The sequence below is a fragment of the Acartia tonsa genome, chromosome 11, assembly GCF_053477335.1.
Source record: "Acartia tonsa isolate MP-2025a chromosome 11, ASM5347733v1, whole genome shotgun sequence".
In the NCBI taxonomy this organism is placed as follows: domain Eukaryota; kingdom Metazoa; phylum Arthropoda; class Copepoda; order Calanoida; family Acartiidae; genus Acartia; species Acartia tonsa.
The window spans coordinates 46,619,845-46,633,316 of record NC_137270.1 but is presented as its reverse complement, the minus strand read 5'-3'; the positions used below and the strand labels follow the sequence as shown (position 1 = coordinate 46,633,316).

Genomic DNA, 13,472 nt, shown 5'->3' with positions numbered 1-13,472 from the left:
AAATGACCAAAAATTCAATTGTAAATTCACCTGAAGTCTAGATAATCATATTCTCTAAGAGTTAGCATCTTGACAGAAGAATCAAACTTCTTTGCCTCGTCAGCTATTGCCTCATCTGATAATAGTGCTTCCATTCGAGTGCTAGAAGGAAAATTTTATTAGTTAGTCTTTTAGAATTCTTGATGCCAGGTAAAGGCATAATTAAAACTAAAAAAATTTCAGCTGCTTTTTTTTGGAAAGGGGGGGGGGGCTTTCTTAGTATTTACCAGGATTTTCCTCAAAAAACAGCTAAAATTTATAAATTTGTTCAGCTAAGTAAATACACAAAAATTAATATCAGAATGATAGTTTGTATAGTGCTTAACTTCCACCTATTTTTGGACTAGCAACCCCCTTCCAATTAATTTAGATTTTTGAAAGAAACACATTAATAGACCTTTATTTAAACTCTTTGAGTCCATATTCCTTTTTGGTACAATCCCTGGAGGACCTTTATTAGTTATTTCTCGCATCGTATTATAAACAGTTTTTTTAGCCCCGAGGTGCCGAAGGCACGGGCTAAAAAACTGGTTTTAATCTTATGCTTGTACATTTTTATATTCGTAGGAAGCTGGATATAATATGATGCGAAACATAGTTTTTTTTTGTATGGTTAAGAACCGGTTCCTATCCACCGGTTTCGAATGAATAGAAGAAAAAAAGCATAAAATTAAAGACAGCCACAAACAAAAAAACAATTGATTAGAAATGAAAATATCACCTGAACAGATCACTGAATCTGTTGATGGTCGAGAACATATCCAATAAATTTGTCAACCTAAATGAAAATTATTATCGTATAGTTTTATAGACAGCTTTCTGCAGAAGTTATATAAAAAAAATAATAATAGTTTTGTTTGTCCATATGGGTCGAAGACCCAGGCCAATTAAAAACTATTGAACCAATTGGGTTCTCTATTTTCTGTAAACTTCATAAAGATCCTGTTTTAGGCTGTTTTATTTGCAGATATAAGTCTTGTGGGGGTTTTAAGCTATAATGGTTCGTAATTATCCTTTCGAATACAGAGCCCCTCGATGCAAGAGGCTTAGCCGCTATTATCTATATATATTACCTATTGCAAAAGCACTAAAATCTTCCAAAAATATACTTCTAAATAATTAGAACCCTTTGCTGTATTTCTGTCTATCTAGAATCTATTTCTACAATTTACATCCTATAAGGTATCAATTGTTTTTTGTCTGAATCTTAAGATCTCAATAACAACTGAACCAAGTGAGATTCAATAACATCATAAAGATCCTGTAAAGGTTTTAGGCTGTTTTATTTTCAGATATAAGTCTTGTGGTGGTTTTAAGCAGCTAGTATAAATACATATATTACCTATTGCAAAAGCTGTCAAATCTGCCAAAGATATATTTTTCACTAAAGCTGAACTCCCTCGGTTCATTTCCAATCTTCCTGTTCTTAACCTAGATAAAGTATGTTAATACTTTGGGTATAGTCCCTTATTAGCAATGCCTCTTAAGGGGCGTTTATTCGTATTTTCACAGTAGCTTTTCCCCTATAATAACCCCCTGCGGGGGACTCTAACCGTGTAGGGCAATCACCAAATCCAACTTAACCTAAAATAACCTATAAAAAATAATGTGAAAATAAGACGAAAAGCCCCTTATGAGGTGTTGCCACGAAAGGGGCCCAATATATTTTAGCATCAAATCTACTTTATATAAGTATGATCGTTCGTTCATCAGTCAATCTGTAACACTACCTAGTAATAGTGTCTAACTTTTTATCTTTGTGACGTAACAAAAATCCATCTCTTTTTTAGGGGTTTCCTTTCCCACCTCCCCTCTCATCCTTCGATTTTTGTTACGTCACAAAGATAAAAAGTTAGACACTAATACTAGGTTCCATGGATGTTGTCATCCTTGTTGAAATCATAAATTTGTTTAAAATACAAATATTGTGAGCTAATTCAGGGATCTGAAAAATAATACAATGATCGATAAATTGGTTTACATCCCAAATGATGGTACCTCTTCTCTATATAAAAAAAACTAGAGTTGGCTCGATATAATTATCTCCCTATTGGCTAGTTTTCTATATGCATATCTATTTCTCAATAAATCTATTTTCCTCACCCGGCATTACTATCTAAAAGAAAGTAAATATTTAATAATTTAAATGATTTTTAAAAGATTTTTTTAAATTATATTTTTTTCTTTACATTACCATCACCAAAGGGTTAATGATGATGATTACAATTTTAGTTTAATATTTGAACACACAAAATGTCGCCACAATCGAATTCTTTTAAAACATAGTTTTCTTAAATTTATCATATTATAAATTTAAATTTTCTTTTTTATGATTAGAAATTAAATACATCAATATAAGGTAAATAGCAACATGAAATGAAAAAAATGAATTTATTTTTAATAAAGTAAAATAATGGGTCTTATCATTCTGGGCAATGAGAGTTTATTAAGGATTGTTGGAGCACTATGAGTTTTAATCATATATTCCTTGGAAAACTTGAGCTCGTTTATAGACATTTATTTCCTATATAGATCTGGCATGGATCTTGAAGCAATTAAGCAGGCCGTTTTGTACATGTTAAAAATTGGAAGATTTCATTAAATAAAAGTAATCGCAAATATACTTAGTAAATAATGGTTTAAACATTTGAACTATCAACTTAATAAACAACCTATCAAATTCACTTAAGCCCCCAAAGTTATAAAACCAACGAATGATAATATTAATATATTATTATATTATAATAAAACTTTGGGGACTAGTTTAATAAACAGCCAATTGATAAACTTAAGAATATAAATACCTTTAGATAAGCTTCTCTATAGTTCTTGTTCAATCTTATACATTGTGTCAACTTTTTCTCAATAACTTCCCTGATAAATAGCAATATAAATTGTTTTTTAATGAATCACATACTTCATAATTGTTTAATGAACAACTAGAGAAATAAATTAGGCATTAATTATTTATTTTTTATATTTAGAAGATTTTTCCTCATTTTCAAAATTATTGTTGCAATAAAAATCAACAAATATTTACTTTATTAAATTTAAAATATGTTAGAAAATACCTTTAATATACTAAAAAACTATAAGGGTTTGTATTTTGAACCTCAGACCATGCAGATTAAATTATTAAAAATCCTGGACCGTTTTTAGTAGTACGCGTGTCCTTTGTTTGTTTATTTGTTTCAATTCTATCATGTCTAAATTAACCAAAAAGTGCTCACCGACGGACCGACCCTAATAATATAAAAACTTGGCTTTTAAATATTACCTAGGTTGATTCCATAAAGAAGCACTTCCATTCTCAGTAATAAAACTCTTACAACTTCTTATAACCTTTGCAAAGAGAAACTTGTGTTTTAAAATGAACTTATGCACAAATTTTCTAAAACAATGTGCAGATATTCAAGCTAAAACGTTATTTTGTATAATGAAGCTACTCTATAATTTAGTATGTCTGTCTCCCCATAAAGCTGTAGGAGATCTTCTCAGCTGCTAAACCAATAGTAATCCAGCATATAGTTGACAAGGTTCGTTGACCTGTAACTCATGATATAAAATTAAAAGTATTGAAAAATATGAAATACATGTGCAAGGTTTCGTGATATTTTTCTATAAATTTAATTTATAAATGATACACATCGCTCTTTTTACACTATTTTATACGTCTATCACGATTTTTTTTGTACCGCGCTAATTATGGATTTTGTCATCCTTAGTTTTATCTAAACTACTTTCAGGCTGGTATCTGAAGATATATGACAATGGTCGATAAATAATGGTACACAAAATTAACCCTTCTGTAGATTACAATTAGTTATTGAAACGTTTGAACACTCAACCTTATGAACCAACCAACCAACATTATCATAAAACTTTGGGGACCAGTGTAATAAACATCCCAATGTCCCCTCACACCTTCCTTCAAGACTTTAAATTTAATTACTTACTTGGTTTGTAATTTTGACAAGGAGTGAAGCTACTCTTTCAGAGGTGTTATAAAAACTGGATACATTAAATATCATCTTTATAATATGTAGTAGTCTCATCAAGGGAACCTGAAATACAAAAAAGTTTCAATATTAAATAATTCAAAGGCTCGCAAAAAGTGGGTTTATCTACCCCCTAACAAAATAAAGGGGAGGGTTGGGTTACAATAAATCATAAATCATAGGCAAGCGGAAGGTGTGTGTATCTACCCCTTAGCAATATTAAGGGGGTGGATGCAGCCCATCCCCAAGGTGTCCACACACCTACACTCAAATTAAAAAGGGTCTAACACCCCCTAAAATACCAAAGAGAGGTCTCAAGGTTGGGAGTTAGATACCACATAAAGCTCACAATCCCCTCAATTTCGATTTAAGTGGAGTGTACATGAAATGAGTATTGGCCATTTTTAGAATGACCGACAGACGAGGTAAATCATATACTTGCTGTTCACTTGTACAGGTAATTAAGACAAAAAAGACAGCCTTCTACCTTAAACAGCAGCCGATAAATTCACGTTTTCTTCATTTTCGTTCTTGCTGACGGACAGATATTTTGAATTAAAGAGTAGCTCCGCTAGATAAATATAGATACCTGCATTCTAGACGGGTCCAGCAGATATATGGAATGGCTGGATTTCTCAATTGATCCCAGGAACTTGGCATTATCCCGAGCCTCTACGTGGTATTTTATTACCTGAAAATTACATTTATTAGAATTATTTCATGTGTGAATTGTAATAATGTAGTAAAGCTACCTTATAAATTACTTTGTTAGTACGTGTCTGTAACGCTATGTAGTTTTCTCTACGCTTATCCAAGATAGATGATTGCAATTTTTGGTTAGAGTCCCTGTTCCAATGAGTATTCTATCATTTACATCGGTCATGCTACAAAAGACCTAAGATAATATTTAGTTAGGTTTCATAATATACATTTTTTTATGACCACTGAAATTTCATAACTTCTTCATTAGTTTACAATGTCTAGCTCTAAGTGTTACTGCAACCATTTTTTTATACTTTGTGCTACTTTCTACAAACCTTAACATTACATTGCTCTTAGTGTTACTTAAACTATTTGTTTGTGCTACTTATGGATGTTGTCATCCTTGTTTGTTTCTACCAACCTTAACATTACATTGTTGCCATAGCTTCATTAGTTTACAATGCCCGGCCCTCAGTGTTACCACAACCATTTTTGTGGGCTTAGAACTTAAAAAATTAGAATTTTTAAATATATCTTTAAGTTTTTAAGTTGTATTAATTAGACAGATTACTAAATGCTAGAATGTAAGCTCTCATTTTTTGTACAATCTTTTTAGCAGGAAAGATAAAGCCAGTTCTTAATCTATCATTAACTGGCGGCTTCGCCTCTAGACTTATCTAGGGGCACTTGAGAGAAGGATGGGAAAAGTATATCCTCTACTTTACATTACAGTTTTTTTAAAAGTAATTTTTCACTGCCAAGTAAAACCATTTCAACGGTAAGAGAGATCCTTTGGTACACAAAGACAGACAGACAGTTAGAGAAATATGGACAAGAATTTTCAAAATCTTTATCATTATTTACCTGTTATAGAAAAATGGACAAACATACAGATAACAAAAAAAAAAGATTACTTAAGAATCAACTTACTTGGAATTAAAGAGTACCTTAACAACTAATAAATAATTCACTATAAAAAGAAATCATGTAACAAAAAAACGCCATCTGAAATTACCTTAGTTGATCCATAAGAAGAGTAAGTCTACACATTCTGATTTTCCAAAACTCTATTTCATCTTGAGGTCCTATAATTTCATCATAAAATAATTAGATTAGCTTTCAAAATAAAGGATTAAAACTGCCAATTGGTTTAGTTAGTTTATAATATCTCCACCCCTAAAATAGCCAAGGGAATTGTCAAGTTAAAAAAAAAATAAAAAGTCACACCCGTATTAAATTTAATTTACAAGTCAAAGGACGCTTTTTTTACTTTTGAGTATGTTGCAATATATATAAGATTGAGGGGAGGAGGACTTTTAGGGGGTGGTTCTTAGCTCATTCCCCCTGCAAAATCATGTGCATGTCACTGGATTAGTTGGATACCTAAATCATCCGTCTCCATTCTTAACTGTTCACTTTCAAACAACAGCTCCTAAGAAAGGATAAATGTAGTAAAGCATTAATCAGATTTAAATTTTAAACTAAGTTACTCTTGGTTAAAACTAAAAGAAAACAAAGATGACAACATACGTAAGTAGCGAAGCACAAAAATAAAGGATATAGGAAATTGGGAGAACTGACAAGATGATTTAAAGAGCAGATTTTAATGTAGGGAATAAAATCAATGAAAAAAATAACGAAGCCTTTTAAATGTATCTTATATTTGTCAATACTTTATATTGTAGCATGAAGGGTAAACAAGAAAAAAAGTTACGTAGATAAAGAAAAAAACATAAATACCTGGATTTTCTTCATACATGCTTTCAGATAGGTCTCAAACCTTTGCATGTTTCCTTCCACCTCCAAGAAGGCCCTGGCATCATCTGCATTCTTTATTGTAAAGGCCTACATAAATAAATAATTATACACTAATATGTATAATGTAGATATTAATGTATTTTGTCTCAGAATGATCTATACATCAGGAGAGTGATCTTCAAGAAAAGTTCCATCCATCCAGACTATTTCTACAACTATTAGATCTATACCTCAGGTGGATGATCCTCTAGAAATGTTCCATCCATCCAGACTATTTCTACAACTATTAGATATATACTTCAGGTGGATGATCCTCTAGAAATGTTCCATCCATCCAGACTATTTCTGCAACTATTAGATCTATACCTCAGGTGGATGATCCTCCAGAAAAGTTCCATCCATCCAGACTATTGCTACAACTATTAGATATATACCTCAGGTGGATGATCCTCCAGAAATGTTCCATCCATCCAGACTATTTCTGCAACTATTAGATATATACCTCAGGTGGATGATCCTTCAGAAAAGTTCCATCCATCCAGACTATTTCTACAACTATTAGATATATACCTCAGGTAAATGATCCTCTAGAAATGTTCCATCCATCCAGACTATTTCTACAACTATTAGATCTATACCTCAGGTGGATGATCCTCTAGAAATGTTCCATCCATCCAGACTATCTCTGCAACTATTAGATATATACCTCAGGTGGATGATCCTCTAGAAATGTTCCATCCATCCAGACTATTTCTGCAACTATTAGATCTATACCTCAGGTGGATGATCCTCCAGAAATATTCCATCCATCCAGACTATTTCTGCAACTATTAGATCTATACCTCAGGTGGATGATCCTCCAGAAAAGTCCATCCATCCAGACTATTTCTTCAATTATTAGATCTATACCTCAGGTGGATGATCCTCCAGAAAAGTTCCATCCATCCAGACTATTTCTGCAACTCTCAGCGAGCTAAATATAGTGAAAACAAAACTTAATAATGCAATGAAAATATTATAAAATAAAAATTTTAAACTTTAAAATTACGAAAAAAGCCTTTTTTTCATTGTAAAACACCACAGTGAGTAAATGCGCGAAAAATCGGACTTTAAATGGATTAAAAAGGTTAAAAATCACCCAGGCCTTAGTTTTATGACCAAATGAAGGGGACTGGAAGTTTTTATCAAAATCTGAGACCTCATGCAGAAAAATGTTTTTTTCGTAAATAATAAGCCCCTTCTTACAATTAAGTTTCTGATATGTCCATGGCAGGTTTATAGATATATCTGGGGTGGGTACCACTATCCTGCAAAGAGATATTACCCCTAGAAGAACCCCCCCCCCCCCCCCTCCACAATATTTTATTTTACTTATTCTTTTTAAAACTAAAATTAAAAACAAAATATTACCTGGTAAAAGAGCGTAGACATGGTAATAACTCATTCTTTACTTTGTCTCTAAATAATCAATTATATTCATTAAACTTTCGAAGATTTTTTTTTGATTTTTAAAAAGATTTTTTGGTTATAAAATGACTTCGGGTATAGTCCCTTTCGTAACATCGCGCCTTATGGGTCTATTCTTCGTATTTTTCACAGTAGCTTTTCTCCTATTTCTAGCCCCTGCGGGGGGCTCTAACCCTGTGGGGCAATCACCTAAAAAATATAACCTAACCTAACCTATAAAAAGCCATTTTAAAAATATGACGAATAGCCTCTTATGGGGCGATGTTACGTAAGATACTATTCCCATGACTTCTTATAAAATTCATCTTTAACTTTTTACTTCTTTAATAAAAACAAATATTCAACAATTAACATGCCCTAACATATTGTATAAAAACTAATATTTATTGAATTGTAGAAATTTTTTAGGTATTTTTGTTTTCCTGTAGATTAAATATTCAGTTTATGATTACCGCTTAACTTTACTTTTACTAAATTTACCAGACAGTTTTCTAAAATTTTACTGTATTACATTTTATTGTTTATTATATCTAAAGCAAAAAGTCGCTGTGCTAATAAAGTGTGTAAATATACTTGTTATAGAAATCAGGGCTTTGCATCCGCGTCAGCCGCGTGAAAGCCTCAGAAAAATCGTCATATTAAAAGTTTACATGTCTAAACCTGTTACAAAACAGACAATCCATGCACTTGGATTTATATTATGCACACAAGTGGGTTTAAATTTGAAGCTTATGTGCGGCTGAGTTGCAGCTGCCGAGCCCCAAAAAAACTTACTTTAACTGATGACTGCCTTTATCCGCCGTATTGTTGGAATTTAGCAGAGGGATAAATATCTTACTCACAATTCTTTCCACATTCCATAAAAGGGAATCTGGTTTTCTAAAAAAAAATTATTTTTCTCGTATTCATTCGAATCCAGTGGATAGGAACCGGTTCTCATCCATACGAAAAAACTATGTCTAGCATCGTATTATAAACCGCTTTCTACGAATATAAAAATGTACAATCATAAGATTAAAACATTCTTATATCCGCGGAAAGCGGTTTATAATACGACGAAAGAAATAACTATTCTAGTATGGCTTCAAAACTGATCAATAACCGGTGGATTAGAAACAGTTCTTAGGAGTACCCAAAAATCATGTATAGCATCGAACTAAAACAATTTTGCATGAATATTAATATAATAATCATAAATGCCAGTTTAGATAGCCCAGGTCTTCGGCCCCGCGGGGCTAGCAAATCTGGTTTTAATCTTGTAAATTTACTTTTTAATATTTACGGAAATCTGTCTAAAACAGTTAGGAGGGTGAAATATGATCTATAATTACGGTTTTGTCCATATAAAAAAGGTACCTAATGTATAATTCCATTTTCCCCTATCTTGTTAATAATATCATTATTTTTTTGGGATTTTTGGGATCTACTGCAGTTCACGGTAAAATATTGCTGGTAATCTATGATTTTTAAAGGCTGCTAGCTGCCAAACGGCTAAACGTACAGATCATACCCGCACACCAATTTAAGCTGCATAAGAAGGCCTACAATCAATCTGGAATAGCCAAGATCCAATTATGCACAGAAAAAGTTCACTGAAGAAAAAACGCTTAAAATAGGTCTTTTTCGCGCATTTCTCTGCACTGCGAGATAATTATGCATTATTGATTTATGGCTATTACAGATTATTTGTAGGCCTTCTTATGCTGATTAAACAGTGTGCGGGCATGATCTGTACGTTCAGCCGTTTGGCAGCTAGCAGCCTTTAAATTCATAGTTTTTTGGAAATATGGCTTACCAGCAATATTTTACCGTGAACTGCAGTAGATCCGATTTTTGTAATAAAAATTTACCTAGCATCAACACAACCAAGCATAATTTCTCGTTGAAAAGTTTCCTCGCCCAGATTTCTTTTTGTAGAATTTCTAAAAAGAAAACAAATCAAACTTAAATTATTCTCAGTGATCTTAAGGGATATGACAGATGACGATTAATTTATGTACATCATAGTCATACACAAAATTACTCCTTCTGTAGATTATTTTTTTGGTTGAAAAATTTGGACACTTATACTTTAGAATCAAATAATCAAATTCAATAAAAGTGTTCAAAGTTTTTGAGCCAACGAATAAAATGATTATAAAACGTTGGGTACCGGTGTATTTTACAGTCAAATGTCCGATCCTTTCTTAAATTCTTCTTAGCACTTTAACTTATTTTTTTCCAAAGTGCACGTGTGTATATCTTTATCTTTAAAATTTTACAAATGATGTAAGTACTTAGTACATGCATCTTTAAAATGTTTTAATTATTTTCTAATGACAATTTAAATAAGTACTAGTAATATTTAACATGGATCAAAAGGGATAAGACAATAGCCGATAACTTTATGTATATTAACAATGATGATACACAAAATTAAACCTTTTGTAGATTAAAATTAGTGGATGAAACGTTTGAACACTTAACCTTATAAGCAATCAAAATTCACTGAAGTCCTTAAAGTTGTTAAGCCAACGAATAAGAAAACGTTATTATAAATCTTTGGAGACTAGTGTAATAAACAGACCTTTCTCCCCTCTTTCTCTGAATATTTAACATCCAACAAGGACACTTGTGTTGATAAGTTACTCAAACGCGTTGTAATAAAAAATTACAATATTTTTAGTAGTCAAAGCTACTCCTTTAAAGTAGAATCGATCTGGCAGAAGCAGCTTATAGTGCCTAATAAGAAATGACGTCATACAATACAGATAACCCACGATAGGCCAGTATACTTTGTAATTGACCAATGCAATGGTAAAAAGTATACTGGCCTATCATAAGTCATTGGTATTGTATGACGTCATTTTTATCAGGTACTATAAGCTACTTCGGTCTGGCATTATTACAGAGGGACAATCAAATAAATGACAGAGCGAAAAAACATATAAAAGCGCAGCCACTCTATTACTAAGTTATCTTGGTTTTGCTGTTTGTCTGTGCGAGATGCTAGATTAGTTTTTTTTATTGCATCCTATTATAGACAGCTTACCGCAAAATAAAGAAAAATATTACATTAAAACAATTTTAATAGCCTCGAGATTCCAGAGGCCCGAGCTAACAAACTGGTATTGATCGTATGATTTTTATTTTAATAATAATCGGAGAAATTTGTCTGTAATTCGATGCTTTATATGATTTTTCAGTATAGCTGAGAACCGGCTCTAATCCAGCGGTATTAATCGGTTTCGAAGTCATGCTGGAATATATTTGATCATTAATGGTCTTGTAAAAGCTCAGCAACTCTATACAAAAAAAGTTACCTTAGAATATAGACACAGAGGCCATTGAGTGGTTTTTCATCCCCGTTTTCAGACGAGAGTACATATTTCCCTGCTACAATTAATTGAATTGTTATTATTATTATATTTATATTCAAAATATTCAGGTGACTGCTTCCTTAACTTCTAAGGACATTTAACAATTTTTTAAAGTTTTAGCAAAAAAGATGATAAAATTAGGTTAAACTTAAACCCCACAAAAAAGAATTAAATCCTGCTAGGACCAATATTACCTTATCTTATTTGTAATCTATCTATAATAGACAAACATACATTCTATATCGATTTTACCAAAAAAGGACAAAATAAAGATATTCTATTTTAAAGAAGTATGGTTTTTTTTGTTGTTCAACTGAATTAGTTCTTTAAATTCAATTTAAAGGAAACTTTACAGAATTACTAAAATGCTTTTCGATTTAAAAAAAGATGTTTCTAGATGGTTCCAGGCTATTTTTGCCCCTTCCTCCATGTCTTATTTCAGAGTGCCTAGATGCAAGGGGCGCAGCTGATAGTATTTGAGAAAAGCAGATAAAAAAGTTGAACCAACCTTTGTTTCTTGTTTCAACAGTCCCTTTCCTAGAATATGACATAAATTATATATTATTTATTAGATCGTATTATAGACAACTTTCCTCGGATATTTAAATCAGAATTTTCAGATTAAAATCAGTTTTGTTTGACCCGTAGGCCGAATTCTAGGGCTATCAAAACTGGTATTGATTTTATGATTTTTATTTTCATATTCGTAGAAAATTGTTTGTAATACGATGACCGAGAACCGGTTCTAATCCAGCGGATATAAATCGGTTTCGAAGCCATACTGGAAATCTATTTACTAAATAGATAAACCTATATACAATTAAGAAACACCTTGGTTTATGGCAATTTTTTATATTTAAACAAGGATGACAACATCCATAAGTAGAGAAGCTGAAAAATTATGATTGTATATCAGGACAAATCTGAATGAGACTTGATGGAAATATGTAGAACATGAGCATACTCAATCCCTGATAATTTCAATTGTCAATCCTGAATAGGAATTGAGAAAACCATGAAAACCTAAAAAATCTAGGAATCGATCTAGCACCCCAATTAATAAAAAAAAAAATATTAATAAAACTTGTGAAAATATGTAGAATATAAAATTAATTAATCCCTGAAAATTTCAGCCCTTTATCTTGGAAAGGAGTTGAGAAAATCACGAAAACATAAAAATCTAGGAATCAATCTAGCACCCCAAATAACAAACAGACGGACAAAACAATGTATATATTAGATGGGCATATATAGTGGGAATCTTCACCAAAAATTTCAGCTGTCTATCTTGAATAGGAGCCGAGAAAATCAGGTTTCCCCCAATTCATTAATTACGGACAGACGGACAGACGGACGGACGGACATTGTGAATTATAGAGTAGCTTCGCTACTAAAAATCCTCATATCTTTTTTGTAATTTTTTTATGCTTAGCCCCACCCTCATTTTGGAATAAATCTAATGAGTAAGTGTATGTTTTTGTGTGTTAAAGTTAGGTTATAATTGGTTAGGCATCCGCAGGGGTTATGCATAAAGAAAAACTATCCAATTCCAACGCCATTTATTTCATTCCTTTCCTATAATAAAAAGCACCTTTATATAAATTAAATAAAAACTTACTTGGCATTTGGGTCGACAACCGGTATTTCCTCCTAATAAAAAATGAATATTTAAAACATAAAAAAACTGTTAAATTTATATTAAATAAACAACTAGCCTAATAAACTATTACATAATTAACATATTTCATACGTAAAAAAAAAACAATTCTTTTTATAAAATTTGACATTAGTGATAATGTTTTATTATGTCATGTAAAAAAATGCAAATAACTTTTACAGTATGTAACTTCTATTTAATAAATGGTGTAACTCAGAAATTGTTATTTTCTCTTCTAGTCTAAACTAAAATGTTTATACTATTTATCGCATCGTATTGTAGACAGCTTAAGATTAAATCAGTTTTGTTAGCACCCCAAGAGCCGAAGGCCCGGTATTACAAAACTAGCTTTAATTTTCTGAATATTGTTTTTATTTTTGTGAAAATTTGTCTTTAATACAATGCTAAAAATGATTTTTTAGTATGACTGAGAACCGCTTCTTTCCAGCTGATATTAATTGGTTTCAAAGCCGTACTGGAAATATGAATAAA

At 31.7% G+C, this 13,472-nt stretch overlaps 1 protein-coding gene and 1 long non-coding RNA gene across 2 annotated transcripts in view; both read right to left on the bottom strand.

The window, feature by feature from the left end:
- Positions 1–29: 29 nt before the first annotated feature.
- LOC145332785 (uncharacterized) lies at positions 30–1,475 on the bottom strand. Its single transcript, XR_013884311.1, has 3 exons — positions 1,382–1,475; positions 761–817; positions 30–141 (listed from the first exon to the last, which is right to left on the bottom strand). It is a non-coding gene; the product is annotated as an uncharacterized LOC145332785 (long non-coding RNA).
- A 3,133-nt stretch (positions 1,476–4,608) lies between these two features.
- LOC145331328 (dynein axonemal heavy chain 5-like) overlaps positions 4,609–13,472 on the bottom strand; it is a 28,594-nt gene continuing 19,730 nt past the window's right edge. The window contains exons 4-15 of the mRNA XM_080175944.1: positions 12,942–12,973; positions 11,832–11,860; positions 11,267–11,339; positions 9,815–9,886; positions 8,739–8,843; positions 7,908–7,955; positions 7,407–7,470; positions 6,480–6,584; positions 6,123–6,171; positions 5,755–5,824; positions 5,161–5,245; positions 4,609–4,728 (exon numbers count right to left, since the gene is read on the bottom strand). Of these exons, the coding sequence (XP_080032070.1) occupies positions 4,609–4,728; positions 5,161–5,245; positions 5,755–5,824; positions 6,123–6,171; positions 6,480–6,584; positions 7,407–7,470; positions 7,908–7,955; positions 8,739–8,843; positions 9,815–9,886; positions 11,267–11,339; positions 11,832–11,860; positions 12,942–12,973 (852 nt within the window). The remainder of the gene's footprint in view (positions 4,729–5,160; positions 5,246–5,754; positions 5,825–6,122; positions 6,172–6,479; positions 6,585–7,406; positions 7,471–7,907; positions 7,956–8,738; positions 8,844–9,814; positions 9,887–11,266; positions 11,340–11,831; positions 11,861–12,941; positions 12,974–13,472) is intronic.